Here is a 21,525-nt window from a genome sequence, read left to right as displayed (position 1 = left end):
TTTGAGCTTGATTACTCTTCTGTCTTGGAATCATTTTTGTCCTACTCCAGCAAGGATGAGCCGCACATGGAAGCCTACTCCCAGATTAATTCCCCACATGCAAGGGCCCATGTGCTTGATCCAGATTGCATACAGAGTACAGAACAGAGAATGCTGTCATTTTTTTTGCAGGGATGGGAATTAAGTGATTCGAATTTTAGTCGCAAAAATGCATATTTTTTGGTGACTCATGAGTTGCATGTGTGGAAGACTCTGAAAAACACTGTAGTCAGGGGGCCCCTGACTCATCCCCACACATGCTGACTCGAGTTTGCCTGTGTCTGGGTGTGCTTTCTTACTTTTTTTGCAGAGTGAAAGAGCTCATGAGGCTATCATTCAGACTGGGTGAGCAGCAGGTTCCGGCCATGAGACAGGGAACGATTAATACATCCAAGAAGGAAGGGGGAGGTGGGAGTGAGCTGTTTTGCCCATGATCATTGGACAAGGATGGGAGGGCAGGAGAAGAAGCCCAAGGGGGTTCTTGCCTTAGGAGGAGGAAAAAGGAGGTGGGGAAGCAGGGGGGAGGTGGTTCATAGCAAATCATACTTTCCAACCTCATGGCTTCTATGGGCTCCATTATTACTCATTTTTTAGTCAAATTGTGAGGGGCGGAGACTCTTGACTCGAGTCAACCCCCGCTGGATTTTCCTATTCCTATTGTTTTGCAGTACTAATCACTTTATATGGCTATGGTTGGATGTGAAGACATACAATCAAAACTGGTTCTTTTTTCCTCCCCATGCTTTGATTGCTTTTCAGAAATTTAGATTTTATTTTACACATTGACCCCATATACATTTAGGATGGCTTTAAAAAAATCCTTGTTATGATTCTAAAAACTTCTGGCATGTCCAAGTTTTACTGAATTCACTGGCTTCTGTTAAAAGGCCCTCCCATGTGATAGACTTCAAAAGGACTTGGCATTCTTAACTGAATAGTGTTCTTGCCTAAATTTAGAGCACAAATAAAATGCTAATTGAAGCATTAGTGTTAAGCACATTTTAATACCTGCCCAAATAAAAAGTCTCTTACTAATATGATATGGGGTCAAATATTGTATACCTCAAAATAGCAGCAGTTTAGTATGTTGCCTTCAGCATGGCACTAGCTTTAGGTATTTCTCTCTGGTAGTACAAGAATTGATAAGCATCACACACAATGCAGGGGTGCCTTAATATTGATATTTTTTTTAATACACATAAAAACCACACTGAACAACAGATGCTGGTCAATTTTAGTTTTGTTCTCAATGTTCAACAAATTAAATTCAGGTTAAAATGACCCCAACACCATCACAATATACAGTACTTTACAATTTACAAAATTGAGGAGGGCATAAAACATCACAGGGCAATTGACTTTGTTAAGATTGAGAAATTTCAGCAATATGGAGTTGTACAAGATTGAAATCAAGGTTTTATGTGTTTTTATCACTTCAGGTCATTTTGGTCCTCTTATCTGGGTGATAGGGCTGGTTGCACATGCTGTAGAGGCATATGTGTAAATGAGTTTTAGGATGCTGGACTTATGAGCAAGTGTGATTTTTAAATACAATGAAGATTGATATCCCAGCATTTAAAAACAAAAATGAGTGCAAGGTTCCCTAATAGAAGAGAAATTTTTGGCACTTCTGCATAAATGTTCATTGGGAAAGGATGGAGTTTTCTTATCTGAGCACTAGGTGGTGCTTTTTCCTTAAATCTGCACATCAGAATTGTCAACATCCCTGTATCTGAAATCTTGCAAGAAAGCTCCAAAATGTTTTTTGCACCTGAGGAGTAAAATCCAGGTCCTCTCATTCATGATAAAAATACAATAAATTAAATAGGTGACAATGCACTATCTTTCAGTGGAGCTCAAAATCTGCCACCTCTTTTACCAGCAGTGCTTGTTAAAACACCTATTGCATGCTGTCATGGGAGTACTGGGTGAGTGGATTATGTGTAGGGATCCAGTGTAATGGCCAATCGCATGCCTGTATAATTTTGGCTGTGAGAAGAAAACAGAAGGTACATACAAGTAATGTACTAAAATGCTCAAAAACCAAAAAAAGAGGGCTCCTCAAGAAAGAGTCCTGCTGCAGGAAGATGTGGGGAAGAGGGAAAGCTGCAGCGACTCAAAAAAATTGCTTAGGAAGCGCTAAGAAGGTAGGGAATACAATTTGGAGCACACCCCCTTCCTTCCCCCCCTTCCCTTTACTTGTGACAGGTTGCTCCCTCCTCTCCAGCCCTGCTCCACATTGATTCTCTTTGAAATGAATAGGACCAGAGGATGCTGGGAATCCCTGCTTCCATGCACTGTGCCCATCCATTCTACGTCTGCCCTCCCCCATCTCCATGGGGAGATGCACACGCAGAGGCAGCATTAGGGATGGGATTCAAGCAGCCAGGCATGCGCCACCCCTTCAGAAGACTCAGTAGTCAGCCCAATCTGATGCACATGGGCTCTTCTTGGACAATGTCTGACCTACTCATTGGTTTGAAACTGAGAAAATGTTAACTTCCACTCTATATTAGTGTTTCTCAGTATTTGTCCTCCACCGTACCACTTCACACGATCCATCTATTCAAAGTACCACTGGAAGTAACCAGCAATAACATCGCCAGTTACTTCTGGGTTGGGAGGCCAAATGCGACATGACAAGCACCAGTAAGAGGCTTAGGGTGAATACGAGGGCTTTTTCGAGCAAGGAAAAGCATGCTTTGGAGCTCTGTCTACTGAGCTGAGCCTCTTACAGCTGTTTGTTGTGTTGCATTCTTGGTCTCACTGCTGGGTGGCAGGGGTCCAGGGGTCCCATGAGTACCATCAGACACCCAGGGTGACCAGATATCATAACCACAAAAGAGGGCAAGGCACCCCAAAATGCAGGACATCTAACAAAAATATAGGACATGACAAGATCTAAAAATACTCAGATATGGATTTCATGGGTTAATTTAAACACTATATTACTTATTATTAAATTTTAAACTATATTACATATAATTTATTAAGTGCAAGAAGGATGTGCGCTGCCTTCAGGGGCCTGCTCACAGGGAAAAGGAGGGCATTTAAGTCCTTTTCCAGGCCACAAGTCTAAAAAAGAGGACACCTCCTGGGAAAAGAGGGCGTCTGGTCACCCTGCAAACACCACCTCAGGTAGTGGTGGTACCTGTACCACAGGTTGAGAAACACTGTTCTATATCATGTGTAGCTTCAAAGCTGCCTGTAATATTTTCAACTTTGTGATTATCTCATGACAAGATGTCAACTTGTCCTGCTTCTGCATCAACAATGTTGCCACAATGAACTGTAATAAATTCAAAGTCACACATCAGTCAGTGTCCATCATGATTCTTAAAGCAGGAGACCGAATAACTGAAAGGCTTTGTGCCAATCCTATGCCTGGGGATGGTAGGGAGGGAGAAAAAAAAAGACACTGGGCTCACAGGCTGCAATTCTACCCACACTTTCCTGAGAGTAAGCCCCATTGACCACAATAGGACTTACTTCAGAGTAGATTCACTGGTGGAACAGGACTGGCTCCCCCCTATGTAATTATTTATTTTATTTTAATTTAATTATTTATAATTATTTATTTTAATTTGCTTGATGATGTCACTTCTGGCCATGACATCACTTCCAATGGGTCCTGGACAGATTGTCATTCTAAAAAGTGGGTCCCAGTGCTAAAAGTTTGAGAACTGTTGCAATAAGGTGTTAGTAAGTTGACGTGTGTGTGTGTGTGTGTGAGAGAGAGAGAGAGAGAGAGAGACTCTACACGTTTTCAAAATCACTAAAATCAGAGCCTGGAGGAATAATCCCCTCATGTTATATATCAATCAACGCGTAATTTCATGCAGAATGCAATGAAACAAACCACATTGGAATATCTGTGTTCTAACAAAAGGTACAGCCAAAAAACAAGTGGGGGCGGGGCAATGGTCCATCACCACGCCCACCCCCTGAGGCGTTGCCCCGCCCACTACATGGGGTGACACTGGGGGCTCTAAGTTCCCAGAACTGTGGTGCGAGGGCTGATGCTACAGCACGTGGGAGAGCCTTGGTGGTGCGGCTGCAAGTCCCGGGGAGCGCGAGCTTTGACCAGCACCGGTGCTGCTGCTGCTGCTGCTGCTGCTGCCGCCGCCACCGCCATCTTAAGCAGGCGCTCGCTAGGGGGATGGGGCGGGCTTTGCCCGACAGTCCCGCCTCTGCGGTGAGCTCACACGCAGCAGGCTGGGCTCCGCCACACGTGAGCGGCTCCAGCAGGCGGCCAAGTGCTGGAGGGCCGGAGATGCCTGTGTTGTCCTCACTCCCGCTGCTGCAGCCCCCTTAGGTGAGCCAGGAGGGGAAAGGCGTCCAGCCCAGCAGGGGCAGCCGCCCTTCCACTCCGCGCCAGCTACCCCTTCCCTTCCCTTCCCTGCGCTGCGAAAGCAGGCAGCTGGTGCTGCTGCTGAGGGGGTGCTGGGTGGGCAGGCGGTGGCTGCCCGCAGGACGAGGGGCAGAGGGGGCACTAGCCAGAGGGAAGCCCCTGAGGGGAGGCACGTGGAGAGGAGGCGTCCACGCTCTTCTCTGAGCCATAATGCGGACCCTGGTTTGGGACCAGGACTTTGGCAGGTGTTGAAATCGGGGTGGGCGCCTCTCCTCCTACCTCACGGGGTGGGGGGTTGGAAATGTGTGGGGGGCTGAATGTATGGGGAAGTGTATGAGATGGATGGATAGGTGAAGGTGTCTGGCTTGATGTGGTGAATGTGGCTGTAACCCTATGTGCCCTTTTCCTGGGAGTCAGCTCCACCATGTGCTTAATGGGACTTACTTCTGGGTGGGCATGCTTAGGACTGGGCTGTGTGGCTCTCCTGGTGGTGCTTCCTGCAGAGCATGGCTTTGATGGGCACTGTGCTGGTACAGTATTGGGTTTCCCTGTGATTTCCTTCTGCTTCGGTGTTAAGCAGCAACGTCGCTTTGGCTGAAAATCCATTCAAAACCCATGGGTGAATTCCACTTCCTTGGAAACCCCACCCCATGGGCTACAGTAGGCCTTCCGTTTGCCCTCAGTGCCAATTTCTAGTCTGAGTCCTGTGTTTCAACAGTGATCCCAGGTCCATGTGTTCAGTACTGTACTTTTGGTTTTTCATGCGCTGTCAGTTGGGTCCTTGAATGTCTCAACTACAAGGTATGTATTTGGTTCTTTTATATCTGTATACCATGCAGAACATGCTGAGAAATTGATCTTGACCTAGTATTTCTTTTATAAAGTATTACAAGACACTATGTTACTTGTTACTTAGTTTTAGACTGGTGTTCTTCAACCTGGGACCCCAATAGGGTCGTGAGCCTCGGTTATGCAGTTGTGGCAACTTGAGGTACAAAAAAGGTTGAAAACCACTGGAGGAGAGCACTGCCAGGTAAAGGGGGACACATCTAATGTACCTCTTCAGGTACCAGGAGACTGTGTCCTAGTTTCTCGGGATCTCAGCAGTTGTGCTAAAATAGCTTTCACTAGTGCCAGGCTTCATGGTAACTTTTCCTGCTCTCTCTAATAAGAATATTTGGTTACAGTGAACAGTGCTAGGTGGGAAGAACAGAGGCAGACGTGTGTGGATAGGGTCCCAGGAGGGGAGCGGAATTGACAGTGAGTCCCCAGTTTCTTTCATCATGGCACAAAATAGGTTGAAGACCATGGTTTTAGATGATTTGCAGTAAAATAATGATGTTTGCAGCAGTTTTCTCATTGACAAATATCTGCACAAGGGGAAAATAATCAAATCAGTAATGGGCCAAATGCTGTGAAAGACAGGTGCCTCTAAAATCTTCTTTTAAATCCAAGAAAGCGTGTGTGAAAAAATCTCAATACTGTAATTGCATTCCGATTACTATCTCTGGCTTGCACTTTCAACTTGAAGTCTTAAAATCACTAACTTTAAAAGTACAGTTAAAATCACATGGACATAAATAGAACTGCAGTGTTTAGGTGATTGGTTAGATTAATCAATTAAAAACACCTTGATTGACGAAAAGGGTTACCCCGATGAGTTGGCCACTAGATGTGTAATAATGTTATTGACCATTTATTTATAACATTAAGGATACATATGCTGACAAAATGCTAACAGCTGGTATCGGTTTTCTTCCCATTTCAACATGCTCCTTCCTCCAGCTGGTCTGTCCTCTTCGCCCATTATTATATAGCAGGGGTGTCCAAAGTTTTTGGTAGGAGGGCCACATCATTTCTCTGACACTGTGTCGGGGGGCCAGGGAAAAAAAGAATTAATTTATGTTTAAAATTTGAATACATTTACATAAGTTTACATAAATTAATATACTAGAGGTGGAACTTATATGAATGAATGAAGGTCTTGCAATAGCTCAAAGCCTATAAAAGGCCTTGCACAAAGCAAGGCTGGCCTTTTCTTTTCTGCCGCTACTGCATCACAGACGTGAAACAGCAAGCAGTGGAGGGAGCTTACAGTTTACAGGAGAGGTCAAACAGTTGCCCTCACGCTGAGAGCAGTTGTGTTGGGCCAGTGCAGGCTCCAGCAAGTTTCTGGAGGGCCAGAGGCTTATTGGAGACTGGGGTCTCCCTGAGGGCCACATTGGGAGTCCTCGAGGGCCACAGCTGGCCCCAGGGCCGGGGTTTGGGTACCCCTGTCATATAGCATCCTTGACTGTCCTGCTGCTCAGTCTCCTCATTCATCCTGCCCCCCATTTCATACCTGCAAAAACTTCAGATAGCATCCTAAAAGAACTTAAGCCATGGATAGCCATGTAAATGGGTTGTAGCAAAAATAGTCTTGCAGTGCTTTAGAGAACAAGTTTATTTCAGAATTGTGGATTATACCATTTATGATTAAATAAATTGGTGAAAATTGAAACGATTAAATGCATCACAATTATGCTGAAATAAATTGGTTTAAAGTGTTAACGAGACTTCTTGTTGTCCATCTAAAGAGAAGGCATCCCTGTATAAGAGAACAGGGAATGTCTCTTATAGATGATGCTTGCTGTGGCATATGCATGCATTATCTAAGCACAAAAAGTATTGTGTCCTTAAACCAATTTTTCTCCTGTAGATTAAATCAACTAAGGGCACAATCCTAACCAGGTCTACTCAGAAGTAAATCCTACTTTGTTCAATGGGGCTTATTCTCAGGAAAGGGTGGTTGCAGCCTAAATCTTGTATGATTAATCAACTAAAATTTCATTTTGGTTGACAGCCCTACAAATCATTATTTATAAGACTGGGCTATTGTACCTCATTTATTTGGGTATCTGATTTTTTTCCTTCCAATCCTATGCATGATTTGAGCAAGCCTTATATTAGATGGGCTTGATGATCAACAAGACCATGATTGCCATTTGCCTGGGTCATTTGTGATATACAGGTATAGTGCACAATTGTTCCAGCATGGTTGCCATGTCAGCCAAGCCCAATTCAGCCTACATTGTTGGATGACAAAGAAGTTACATGAATTGGCCCTTAGTCCACATGGGACAGTTGGCTAAAGGAAGGTCTTGGGGAAGGGATAAATATATTGTGGCACATGGGCCAAATATTACCCTCTGAAATGAGATATATGGTCTGAAAGGACGGGGGAAGTTACTAGAACTTGCCAACAATTCATAGGGTTTGGTCACCCCATTCACTCTCTTCTTCAAGCCATGTTTTGCTTAATCAACGAAGATAGGGTAGTCCAGCATTTCTCAAATATTTTGCACTGGGCTCATGATCCTCTTCATTGACCTCCACAGGCCCTGGGATGGCTTTTGCATTTTGAAGCCTGCAGAGGCCAATGGAGTGGGTTGTGGGCCTGACACAGCCTGGAAGCAGTCTCTGGTGGCCCCCAGTTAGGCTTTGCAGCACTGTAGGATGCATCGGGTCACAAACCACCACAGAGAACAAAGTGGGCCATGGATCGAGGGGACAATTAAAACATGGCTAGAATTGTTGAAGGAGAATATGACCTGAGAGAAAAGATACTGAAGGCACAACTGTGAACAGTTTTCCCACAAGAAGAAAAGTTGGGAGATGCCTAAGGAAACCAATGCTTTCTAAAAAAAACCGAGAAGCAAAAGAAATATGTACTAGAAGCAGAAGGAGGGATAGTTAGCAAAGTAACAGTAGACAAGTATAACCCGCACCTACAGGGATGACGTCAGGGAAGCTAATGTAAAGAATGAACTGAGGGTGGTGAGGTCTGCCAAAAAATATTTTTAAAAGTGTTTTTTGGTTATGTGTTAAAGAAGTGGTAGGCCTCCTGTGTGAAGAAAATGGGGAAGTGATAACCAAAGAGGGAGAGAAGGCAGTGTTGCTCACTACTTATTTTGAATCTGTCTTCTCCCAGAGGAGAAGGTCACTCAACCTAACAGTTGAACTAATGAATAACAGGAGGGATAACACCTTGACACAAGTAAAGTGATAGTAAGGAAACACCTGGTTATTTTAAATGAACTTGAGTCTCGAGGAATCAGAACTGGATGAAGTATATCACAGAGCACTGAAGGAGCTTGCAGATGACATCTCGGGGTCACTGTCTGCAATCTTTGAGAATTTTTGGAGAATGGGGGAGGTGCTGTAGGACTGGAGACAAGCATATGTTCTCCTTAGATCTGGGAAACTACATACTGGTCAGCCTGACACCAATGCCTGGAAAGATGCTAGAACAGATTAGTGGAATGTCTATGAGCACTTAGAACATAACAGTTATTACTAAGGGTCAGTATGGGTTTGTCAAGAACAAGGTGTACCAGGCTAATCTTTAGTTGGTAGAGCGCGACTAGTTGGTAGTTGACAAAGTCTCCCATGCTATCCTTGCAGATAAAAAAAGTAGAAAGTGGAATAGTTAGTGCTACTGGTGAGTGTGTTCAAAGCTGATTAAATAGTCATTCCCTTCCAGTGCTCCATGTTAATCTGCAGGGGAGTGCTGAGTGGCAAGGCAGTGTCTTGGACCCTGAGCTTCTCAACATTTTCATAAATGATCATAGCGGCCCATACTAACAAGAAGTTCAGACAAATGTAAGTCCTGCTCCTAAGAGCAAAGAATCAGAGGCGCAAGTAGAGGATGGGGGAGACCTGACTTGGCAGCAGCATTTTTGAAAAATGTCTAGTTGTTTTAGTGCACTGCAAGCCGAGCATGAGCTAGAAGTGTGATGCAATTGCCAAAAAAGAGTGTATTGCTGGGCTGCATTACCTGGCTCATAGAGTTCTTGAGAAATAATTGTTCCACTCTATTTGCTGCATTAGTCAGACTTGGAATACTGACTCCATGTTCTAAGGAGGACATTGATAAACTGGTGCAGAGGAGGGCAGCAAAGATGATGAGGGATTGGGAACAAAGTCCTATGAAGAATGGTTAACAGAGCTTGACATGCTTAGCATGGAAAAAGGAAGTGTAGGAGGAGACATGATAGCTGTCTTCAAATGCCTGAAGGGCTGTTACATAGATTTAGAAGCAGCCTTAGTCTTTATGTCGTCTAAAGGCAGAATTAGAACCAAGGGGTTGAAGTTGATTTAGGCGAGACCTGAGGAAGAATTTCTTAACTCAGGGGTTAAGCACTGTGAGATATCGTCAGTGGCCTGTCCGACAATTATGGTATGAAAAATGAGGGATTGTCTTCATAAGCACAGTACGTATAAGTGAAAATCTGTATAGCTAGAGTACTTATGAAGAGGAAGAGTGTATGGGCATTATCTTAAAAACAAAGCATGAATGCTGTGTGCTTGAGAACTATTATTTTTCCCCATTCACAAATTTAATTTTGATCAATTTTTTTTCCAGTTGGGTAACAGCTCTATTTTGTAATCTCTTGTGAACTGAAGTGGTCTCGCAACAGTAGCATTTAGATGTTCTCAGAATAGAGATGGAGAACCAAAACTTAAAACTTTGCTTTCAGATAAAAAAGATGAGATTGCACCATTGTTTTGGAAAGTCTTCTCATCTTGCTGGTTTAGCAAGTATTTTTTTTTTTTAAGTTTAATTACGAGCCCTTCTAAATTATATGCGCTCTTCTCACTTTCTTGTTGCGGGGCATGATCGTTGTCCATCTGTAAACTGTAGGTTTAGATGGCAAGATGGCAGATATTTTTCTTGGTGTACAAGAAGAGAAACTATTCTGTTCAGGAGAGATAACTGGTATAACTTAAACCCAAAAATATGCATCTAACTTCCTCTTTTAGCGGTTTTACTTCTGCTTGGTTTAAAATAGCTCAACCTAATCAATTCAATGTAATTTGCTCAACCTTTGCAAAGCTTCCATCTTGGGTAGCAAATGTTGACAGTGGGGATGTTTCTCTTCATTATAGATGTTTTGTCCTTTTGACTTTTTTGCACTCAGTTTACTGCTATTTTCTGGCACTTTGAGTCTTCTGAAGTAGGAGTTTGAGTTGATCCAAATTAAGTCCTAATAAACATCTTAACACAGTGGTACCCATACTGGTGGGTTGCAACCCACCAGCCAGGGAAGCACTCCTGCCCCCTTAACAATCCCCAGGATCACATTGCTGCCAGGGACAGAAGGAATTTTTTTTCTTTACTTACTCTGGTAGTACTAGCCTCTGAGGGGTGCTAGGAGACCCACAGACACCTCCACAGGGCTTCCCAAGGGACGTGGTAAAAATAGCACTCAGAATGCACTTCTGGTTTCATGATTGAAAAGCAGAAGTGGGTTTTCAGGTGCTATTTTTATTCATTCTGGGGCTTGGGGGCTCTGTGGAGGTGTCTGTGGGTCTCCCACACCACCACCCCCAGAGGCTGGTACTGGCAGGGGTAAGTTTTGTTGTTGTTGTTGTTGTTGTTTTTTTAAAAAGCCTTCAATCCCTGGCAGCAGTGTGATCCTAGGGATCACATTACTGCCATCCCCCCACTCCCATGAAGACTTAGGTAGTTTCCAATCTGTGTAGAAATTTGGAAACCAAGCACAGGTATAAAGGTATAACCAGGTATAAAGCGGGCACAATCACATTTAATCTCACAGTGTTATATCCCCCCCCCCATTTGTGCACATGCAGGAAAAGCCATAGTTCCCTTCTTAAAGGGAGCTGCATATTCTCCATACCCAGTTGCTGTACTTTCACAGTGCATTTTAAAATGTCTGCATTTCCATAAGATTGCAGTCAATTTTCTCCTTTTGAAGAGCAGTTGAAGTTAAAGGGTAACATCAGTGTTAATTTGCCTGTATTGATAATATAGTCAGTTCCAGTTTACAAGCCATATCTCAGAGCAGTTCTCTGTCCCTTGTTAATGCATTGCAATCGTAGCAAAACTGACCAGGATATTAAAAAACTAGGCTTTTAGAAAAATGTTTGCTAACAGTTGGTAGGGTGTGCATGTGGGGGGGGGGGGGAGATGGCATTTAGGAAAGTAACCACAGAGACTTAAAAAGATGTCATATGAATGTGTAGCTCTTCACGATTGAGTAAATCAATGACAGGCTTCATAATTCCATCTCAAATCCTCATGTCCTATGTTTATAAATTACCTATTAATATAATATTTGTTTGGATGGGAAAAGTGAGAGGGATACAGTTGTATCTGCTTAATTTCAACATCTATGTTATTAGAACAGATTTGTCTATGAGTTTCCTGTCCCCAAATCATAGGGACTCAAAACCTTCTCACTATTCAGGAATTATAAGGTGACTTGTCAACCCCCAATTAACTTACACAAGCATAGCACACAGCCTCCTTCCTAAATGGTATAACCTGTCCTATCAAAAGAAAGGGCAGGTTGTGCATCTCTATAAACTTAATGTTTGACCTTGGTTGTTACAATGCCTTGCAGGGTAATATTTAACGTAAGAGATGCTTAAGTATATTATTTATTTGATTTATTTGATTTATACTCTGCCTTTCTCCCCAAAGGGCACCCAAGGCTGGTGTGTGTTCTCTGCTTTTGTGTGCAAGCTTAGGGTCATTCCATTGCATTACATTGCTAGCAAATCATGCACCAATGAAAAATGTTTCCATTTGAGCATTTAAGGGCGCAATCCTAACCAACTTTCCAGCATTGACATAGCTGTGCCAATGTGGTGTGCCCTGCATCCTGCAGTGGGAGGCAGTCAAGGGAGGCCTCCTCAGGCTAAGGGCATGTTTGTTACCTTACCTTGGGGACTGCATTGCGGCTAAGTCAGTACTGGAAAGTTGGTTAGGATTGTGCCCTAAGTCATTAAAAAGAGAGAGAAAAGTCACAGAAAGATTCAAAGTGGAAATAGACGAGATCATTGTTTATTATTAAATTTCACTTGAAGATGGGTGATGAATTTGTTGGCAATTGAGTCATGAAACTCAGTTATGAAAGTCTGTGTTTTGAATTTGGTTGCAGGGTGGTCTGTAAGACAAACTGATTCTTGTAATCTCTACAGGGTTGCAGCTCATGTGTACATAATGTCTTGTATATTTAGAAAATTGAACAATAGAATACAATATTTTAAAATTATTTTGACACTGGGCTTTGTTTACAGTGTGATCTTATGTCACAGTGCCCAATGGAGCACTAAACTACAGTGAGATATGGAAATGTCCATCTTGCAATAGTACAGCAGAGAAAAGCAAAACTTACCACCCAGTGACAACAAGGAGCTTGTAATCGCAACCAAACAGACGCATCATGGGAGCTGCAAGCTTCATACAGTATTGTGCGGAAGGAACTTGCTGGTGCTCCTAAATGCTATTATCTTATGCAGTGTTTCTCAAACTGTGGGTGTGGGTTGTGAGCCAATTTCAGGTGGGTCCCCATTAATTTCAATATTTTATTTTTCATATATTAGACTTGTTGCTCCATGCTCTTTGATGGCATTTGGGGAAATCTTACAGACCTGTACTTTTAACAAACTACTATGTATATTCTTTTAACAATGATGGTAAACAGGATTTACTCCTAGGTAAGTGTGGGTAGGATTGCAGCCTAGGTTTCTGAAAAATTTTCCTGCTTGATGACGTCACTTCTGGTCATGACATCACTTCTGGTGGGTCCTGACAGATTCTCATTCTTAAAGTGGATCCCAGTGCTAAATATGTGAGATAGCTATGCTATGTCTAATAGCATTGTTTCTTGTTTGTCCTGGGGTTGCAGATGTGACTAAACATGTAGGATTTTTTTACACGAGGAATACTTTTGCTGCTCTTTGCAGTGATTTAATAACAAATTAGTACCAGAGGTGTTGGTGTTTTCTGCCATGATGCACTCTACATTTGAGTCTATCACCCCATCCCATTCACAAGGCCATTTCTTTCTTCTGTTTGAAAGCCCTGCACAAAGCCAGTGCCTTCAACACAATTTCTTTCTTGAACCACTCTAATTTTGTCCTGATAGGTTCTCTACTTATACACTCTATGTATATGTGTATGTACATGTGTGTAATTGTGTGCATGTGCCTGAGAACTCGGTGTTCTGGGAATTTTTTCATTCTTATGAAGAAAACTGGAATAAAGTTTTTACCAAAAAGTCTAGTAGCGTCTTTGTTTTAATCTCAAAAACAGAAATCGCTACAAAATTATGCACTCTTAGCTCACTGTTCAAGAGAAACAAAATCATCAAAACCAATAACACAGGTCTGCAAAAAAAAAATTTTGGACAGCTGTTTTGGTTTTGTTGACTGATTCTTACGTTTTTTGGTGCGCTGAATCCAAAAACGATAGCAGTTTTGTCCTGGGACGTCAGGTTTTCGAACAAACGGGTGGTCATCGTTTTAAAAAACCTCTTAACGCAAATATTTTATTTACATGAAAAATAACTCATTTGCACAGGTGTCAACAAAATTAACACCACACTCAAGTAGATTGCTTGTGAAATCGTCTTTTTTTTAAACTCTAAACTTCTTTTTGAGCTTTTCCTCTTGTAGGTGGCTTCCGGAAGATCCCTATACAACATCCAGCAGTAGTCAGCCATCATCGTTACACTCCATTTCCCTTGATACCTTCTTTCCATTTCTTTTATATCTTGATGGAAACGTTCTCCCTGCTCTTCACTCACTGCTCCCAAATTTTCAGGAAAATAGTCAAGGTGTGAGTTGAGAAAATGGACTTTTAAGCTCATGGAGCAACCAGGCTTGTGGAACGCTTTCAACACTGTTTCCACCATTTCCTTGTAATTTGGGTCCTTTTGGTTTCCCAAAAAGTTATTTATGACCACAGTAAAGGCAACCCACGCTTCTTTTTGAGTTGGAGTCATTGAACTGATGAAGTCTTTGTCGGATATGAGTTTTCTAATATCCGGGCCAACAAAAAAACCCTCTTTCAGTTTTGCCTCCGTTAAACCTGGAAACTTGGATCCCAAGTACTTGAAGCATTCGCTATCTTTGGGAAGTGCCTAAACAAATTGCTTCATTAATCCTAATTTTATATGGAGTGGTGGTAATAAAACCTTCTCAGGGGGTACCAATGTATCTCTGAGAACATTCTTTTCACCAACAACTAGACTTCTTGGTGGCCAATTTTTTTGCTTCCAGTGATTTTGTCGGTCTCTACTGTCCCATAAACATAGAAAACAAGGGTATTTGGTGTACCCAGCCTGTTGTCCCAGCAGCATACACAATACTTTTAAATCCCCACATACCAACCAGTTTTGGTTTTGATAACCCACTTTCTTGAGTACCAACTCCAAGTTCTCATAAGTCTCCTTCAAGTACACCGAATGAGCAACAGGAATGGATGCATAACAGCCACCATTGTGAAGTAAAACTGCTTTTAAGCTTCTTTTGGAAGAGTCAATGAAAAGCCTCCATTCAGAAGAATCATACTGAATGTGGAACTGAGCCATCAACCCCTCTAAATCAGAGCAAAACACCAAATTGCCCTCATGAAAAAAGTAAGACAGAAAGTCTTTTTCCTGATGTCTGTACCATGCAAAAGATGTACCTTCCATCAACAAATTTTTGCTTTTAAGTCTAGAACATGTATATTCATGTTTTTGGGAGCACTGGCAGTGAAAATAAATTTGTTTTTCCATGTTCAGTTTTTTTCCCCAAGTATGATGAATTTGAAATTTAGCGATTTCCAGCTACCTGTTTGACCAAGGCACATTTCGATTGTGAAAAAACCTGACGTCCCAGGAAAAAACGGTGGTCATTTTTGAATTCAGCGCACCAAAAAACATAAGAATCAGATAAAATTATGAAAACAGCTTTTTGGTTGCAGACCTGTGTAATGACTGTTGGTCCAGCTACAGATATTGTAAAACTTGCCAAAACTAGCCTAAGTAGAAGGTAGGAAAAAAGCTTTACATAATTATAGTTCCCTTATTCATGATTGTAATCATTGATACTGTTTAGATATAATCAAATACAACTATGTTACTACATGGGATAGTTTGTGATGTTGTGCTGTTTTCACCTTAAGCTGCTCAGTGCATAAGCAGTTCCTTCCTCCACTTTATTTGACATGATGTCATTTTCATGTCAACCTATTAAAACAACAACAAAAGGTCCTTACTGCTTGAGAAAAGGGCTCAGAAAGTGTATACTTGAAGGCTGCATTTGGGACCAAGTGCAGTTGCACAAGGCTGAGGGATGGGAAAAATGTTATTTGTATAACGTATGTAGGTATTGCACAATTTTCTTGGTACAGAAACTAGAATATCTTGCCACACCATTTCGATCATTCTCTTTTCATGTAGACGTGACTCCTTATCATTCCTATTGACTCCTTATCATTCCTATCACCTGCTGTCATACTTCTGGGCAGAGACCACATTTCTTTTGACATACTACATTGCACTTGCCACACCGTTGGTACTAGATAAGCGTTTAGGGAGATCTCCTTTGCTTTCAATGCCTAGTGGGAAGTGGAAGTGCTCAGGGGTTGAAATTCAGAAGTTTTGTTTTGCTAAGTATGTGACAACAGCTTAAAGACTGTTTATATGTTGCATTCCTGGATCTTAAAACTGCCTTTGATCCTGTGAATAGAAAGATATTATGGAACATTCTGATGGACATGGAAAGCAGGCTCTTATATCTGATAAAAAATCTTTATCAAGATAATAGCTGCTGTATTAGACTTGCTGCCTCTAACATCTTGTCAGACCAGGTGCAAATTAATAAAGGAGTGAAGCAGAGGTGCATACACGCCTCCACACTTTTTAATTTATATCTTAATAATTTATCCCCTCTCTTAACTTCTATAGATGTTCATACACCATAGTTAGGTTTACTTCAGATTCCTATTCTGTTATATGCAGATGATATGATATTGCTGTAGCGTACTAAAGTCGGTCTGTCACGCTTGATTAATGCAACAATTGACTATTTGTCTAAACTCAAATTGGAATTAAATTATGAGAAGTCAAAAATTATATTTGGGAAAGTTAACAGATCTCTGAGTTTAAATATTTGGGTATTTGATAAAAGGCATCAGTGGGTTGCCCAATGTAATATGGCCATCAAATTTGCAAAGCTAACAGGCAGTTTTGTGATTTTCTTTTTTTGTAAACCAGGGGAACTCTTGTATCCCATCAACCGTAAAGGTTTTTAATACTAAAATAATCAATTGTTGTATGGTAGCCCAGTGTGGACGACAGGTTTTCTAAAATCATGGAGAAAGTTCAAGCAGCATTTCTTTATAAAATTTTTGTGTGGTGCATTGTGCACCTTATGTAGCTTTATGTCTTGAGTCAGGACAGCATAGAATACAGATGATAGCCTGGGCCAGGTATATTAAAACCTGGATGAATATCTGTTACAAGGCAGATGAAGATCCCTTGTTACAAGATTCTTTTCTATCCCCAGGATTATCCCAATTTTATAAAAAAAAAATACAACTAGGTCTTTCAGGTGATCTGATAGGCACCTTACCTCTAATATCTGCTTACAAAATAAGGATTAGATCGTGGGATATAGAAAAACAAGAACTAACAGCGGCAGCTAGAAAAACTTGCTCACCCCTTTTTTTCATCTATCCTGGGCGCCAGAATCAAGCTGCAATTATTTATACTGTTTGACCAATTCCCAGGAGCGCCGGGCCTTCACTTGATTGGGTTTTACTGAAAGAATACTTGGCCAAAGGCAGTCATTTGAACCTAAATCTCATAATTGGGAAAACATTTACTTGAAATAATCCAGTAATACTGCCTTTCTTACCTTGTTTTACAGATCGGAATTCACACACTATCTTTTCAGAAGTGGTGAATGAATAAGTGGTATGAATATTTTCACACACAGCAGCACAAAGAATCTCTCTTCTTCAGTCAACATGTCTGATCTTCATCTAGGAAAATTTGGGTACCACTTGAATTTAACCAGCAGTGCTCCTTCTATGTCAATAAGTAAGCTTTTTCCAGCCTTGTTACAATGCTTTGGCATAATCCTTTGTGGATATATAGCTGGAAGAGTTAACATAATCACATCAACTCAGGCCAAAGGACTAGGAAACTTCGTCTCCCGTTTTGCACTTCCAGCATTACTGTTCAAAAACATGGTGGTTCTGAATTTTTCCAATGTGAATTGGTCCTTCCTGTACAGTGTCCTGGTTGCCAAAGCATCAGTATTCTTCTTAGTCTGCATTTTGACATTATTGGTGGCAAATCCTGAGCAGCGGTTTAGCAAAGCTGGACTGTTCCCTATTTTTGCAACTCAGAGCAACGACTTTGCACTAGGGTACCCTATAGGTAAGAAGCTATTTTACTTTTGTCTGTCTTGTAATGTATTTTGTAAATTTCTGTATGCTTTAAGGATGCATCATACTCATTTACATAGTATACTCTTTATTTTCACAGTCATTGTTTAGTTCTTTTGAATTAGAATACATTCTGCTGCATTGAAATCTTATAGGTTGCAAGATGTGTCTGTGTAAGAATAAACACATCTGTTGACTGGTGGTTGCAGTGTTTTTGCATTCAGTCAGGTCTCTTAGATGATTCCTGGGGCTTTAAACTTGGGCACTTTGCCTCCCAGATGTTGTGTATCAGTTTTCATTTACATCAGAATTCTTTTGGTCTGCTTTGTAACTTTAACTTCTGCTTAACAGCCCAGTCTTAACGAACTTTCCAGTACTAGTGCAGAGTCATGAAGGCCACTTAAAGGGAACATTTGTTCCCTTACCTAGGGGCTGCACTGAAGTTGCATTGGTTTTAGAAAGTTGGTTAGGATTGGGCTATAAGCCTTTAATACTAACAGAAAATCGTGTTGAATAGCTTCATCTTACTATTTCTGTATGCTCCTGTTTTCTAGGATGAATTGCCATAACTATCTGTGCTTAGGTGGATAGATTTAGGTTGCAAGGGTGCCCAAACCCATTTCCGGCCCTCGGGGATTCCCACTCTGGCCTGTGGGGAGCACCCAGTCTCCAAAGAGCCTCTGGTCCTCCAAAGACTTGCTGGAGTCTATGCTGGCCCAGTGCAACTGCTCTCAGCATGAAGATGACTGTTCAACCTCTCACCTGAGCTGCTGGACAAGGGCTTTCTCCACTATTTGCTGTTTCATGTCTGTAATGCAGCAGTGGTAGTGAAGGAAAGGCTGGCCTTGCTTTATGCAAGGCCTTTTATAGGCTTTGAGCTACTGCAAGACATTCATTCTTATAAGTTCCTTCTCTAATAAATTCATTTATGTAAATTTATTCAAATTTTAAATGTAAATTAATTCTTTTTTTCCCCCGTCCCCTGACAGTGTCAGAGAGATGATGTAGCCCTCCTGCCCAAAAGTTTGGACACCCCTGCTATACACTGACATGGAAGTAAGGCTCATTGAACTCAATGGGGTTTGCTTCTAAGTAGCCTGTATAGGATTCTGCTGTGAATGCTTTCTCACATATTTGCCTAAATATCTGTCTTTATTTAGTATTGCCTGCCTATGTAAACCATCTTGAATTAAAGTCTGAGGAGAAATCTGACGACCAAGAAAGGCTGTATATAAATACCTGTATTACTGTTATTGTTGTTGTTATTATCTTATAAAAACCCCATGAAATCAGAAATGGAGTTCTTTTGAGGGCTATGTACAGTCTTGCTCATTAACAAATCAGATGAAAGCAACTTTTCAAGAGCTGCATTTTATGCAACTTAGCAATTATTTGAATTGGCTGTGGTGCTTATTTGCTATCTTAGTATGAGGACATTGGAATCGGCTCTAAACAATTGTAACCGCTTATGCCAGTTTTACAGATGATGGGTTGTATCCAAATGTTTTTCTTTTTTTGGCCTGAAGGAAGTTTCTTCTTCTGGAGCAAGGAGTCCTTGGGTGACGACCCACAGGTTTGCTTCAAAAAACTGATCAGACATAGCATAGTAGAGTCAACCCAAGACTGGGCCCCAGAAGTGGTATGTCAAATACTGCCTCCCCCATACCTGTTCATGTGCCAGTGTCTGCTCCTTTCACTTCTGAAAAAGAAGTACCATACTTCTATAATAGAAGACACTGCACAAGCAATTCAGTCTTTGGATTTAGTTCCTTTTAACTTGTGCAATACTCTAACACAAGGTATAAAACAGCATTTCCATGAGCAGAGGTTACCTTCCACAAGTGACTTTTTGGGTGTAACCCATAGTCTTTGCATTTTAATAGAATACTCCATTGGTTCCCAAACTGGTGAGTTGTGACCAGCCAGTGAAGTACTTAGTTCTGGCCCCGTAAGGGGTAGGGGCAGAGGAGTTGCAGCAATGCAATCCCCAGGATTGTGCTGCTGCTGGGAAAAGAGGGGGTATTCCTTGCTTTCCTGAAGCCAGTGACAGGGTCCGGGGGTGTGTGGGAAGCCCCGTGGGCACCTCTGCAAGACTCCCCATGCCTGGAAAATTTTAAAATAAAGAAAAAAAGCAATCCAATCATAAAACTAGAAGTGACTTCCAGTCGCATTTTTTTTAAATTTTCCATGCTTGGGAAGTCCTGCCGAGGTGTCTGCTGGGGTCCCTGGGCCCTGTCTCTGGCTTCAGGTAAGCCAGGAACCCCCCCCCCTTTTTCTTTAGCAGCAGCAGGATCTGGGGAATAGCATTGCTACAATCCCCCTGCCCCCACAAGCACTTAGGTCAGTGATTTTCAACCTTTTTCATCTCATGGCACACTGACAAGGTACTAAAATTGTCAAGGCACACCATCAGTTTTTGGACAATTGACAAGGCACACCTTGCTGTTGGTGGGTGACTCATATCCTCCATGGTCCTATTAATAAATGACCCTCCACCACCTGGGCACACCTGGGGACTATTTGTGACACACCAGTGTGCCACGGCACAGTGGTTGAAAATGGGTGACTTAGGTGGTTCCCTCCTCCTAAGGAGGACTTCTGGAACCACTGGAATACTCTGCTGGGCTATTTTTATACCAGTCTTTTCTGGCTCATTTTTAAGATCTTTCTGACTTTTTCAGTGCTACATTCATATTTTTGAATACAGTGTTGTGCCAACGAAAGGGAACCATGTTCAAAGGGGTTATATGAATGTGCACTCTTGGTATCTTGGGACTGGTTTACATGACAACTACTTTTGTATATTGAAGCCAGTGGTTCAGTACATCATATAGCTAGGCTGCTAGACCCCTATTTGTTTCCATGGGATTTAGGTCTCTGTGTAAGATAGTAGCCAATGTGAGTTGAGAGCATGTTCAGTATGTTGTACAGGTCTTATGACTTATTTGTGTTCAAATCTTTACTAATTATGCCTGGTAGTCATTCTGATTTAAAAAGGGAGAAATTTAACCTTTGATGTTTAACTTAAACTGAAACTAATCAAACCTGCAGAACTAGCTCAAGAGAAAGATAATACCCTCAATCCTTTAAGTGGAGAGGCAAGGAGCTGTAATACTGAGAAAGTTTAGCCAGGACTGTGTGTATATTATGTAATAAACAAATGTTGCCCTTCTCCAGAAAACAATCTGCAGCTTATGAAAAATTGAAGATATAGGTCCATCCTGCTTTTCTGTGGATTTGGGACCCACGGATTTACCTCACCGTGGGTTCCAAGCTCATGGTGGAGGGTTGGACTTGAGATCCCAGACGACATTAGAGACATTCACTAGTTGTGTTCGGGAGACTTTCTGAGGCCCACAGAGGTGGAACACAGCTTCTGTGGGCCTCAAAAAGGCCTCCGGAGGTGCCGGAAAAGTATTTCTAGCTTTTATGTGAAAACCTAACGTGCCTTTCTGACACCTCTGAAGGTGTTTTTGAGGCCTACAGAGACTGTGCACGACTTCAGCAGGCCTTGGGACACCTCTGGATGTGACCTAAGCACATCTCTGATCACCTCTAGAGATAACATTGGACTGACCTGTGGATTTGCTTATCTGCATGTTTTGGTATCCATGGGTGAATCTAGGAACGGATTCACCGCTGGCACGAGGTCCAACTGTAATTTACTTTACATACTTTATATTCTGATATTCATGGGGAGGGACAATGGCTGTGCAAAACCATTGAAGTATTATATTTAAATTAAAAGAGGAAATTTGCATTTCGTGGCCAATGCCTATTTCTGAATCCTGACATATTTGCAACCTTTGGCATGAAACTTTAAAAATACACATCAGGGAATCTTGGATACTGAGTTCTTTGGTTATTGTCAAGATAAATGTCATTCAAATGGCTAATATCCCTG

General features: G+C 41.8%; 1 protein-coding gene across 3 annotated transcripts in view; it reads left to right on the top strand.

Moving 5' to 3' along the window:
- Window positions 1-4,274: 4,274 nt before the first annotated feature.
- Window positions 4,275-21,525, top strand: part of GPR155 (G protein-coupled receptor 155) — a 52,311-nt gene continuing 35,060 nt past the window's right edge. For 2 of the 3 annotated variants that reach the window (XM_066612258.1, XM_066612259.1), the window contains exons 1-2: window positions 4,275-4,354; window positions 17,099-17,613. In XM_066612258.1, coding sequence (XP_066468355.1) covers window positions 17,148-17,613 — 466 coding nt within the window. In that variant the 5' untranslated portion in view covers window positions 4,275-4,354; window positions 17,099-17,147. The remainder of the gene's footprint in view (window positions 4,355-17,098; window positions 17,614-21,525) is intronic. The other variant, XM_066612260.1, reaches the window with a different exon arrangement.

This window comes from Tiliqua scincoides, chromosome 1 (assembly GCF_035046505.1).
Source record: "Tiliqua scincoides isolate rTilSci1 chromosome 1, rTilSci1.hap2, whole genome shotgun sequence".
In the NCBI taxonomy this organism is placed as follows: domain Eukaryota; kingdom Metazoa; phylum Chordata; class Lepidosauria; order Squamata; family Scincidae; genus Tiliqua; species Tiliqua scincoides.
Note: the sequence above shows the minus strand (reverse complement) of the source record. Positions and strands in the feature narration are given on the sequence as shown.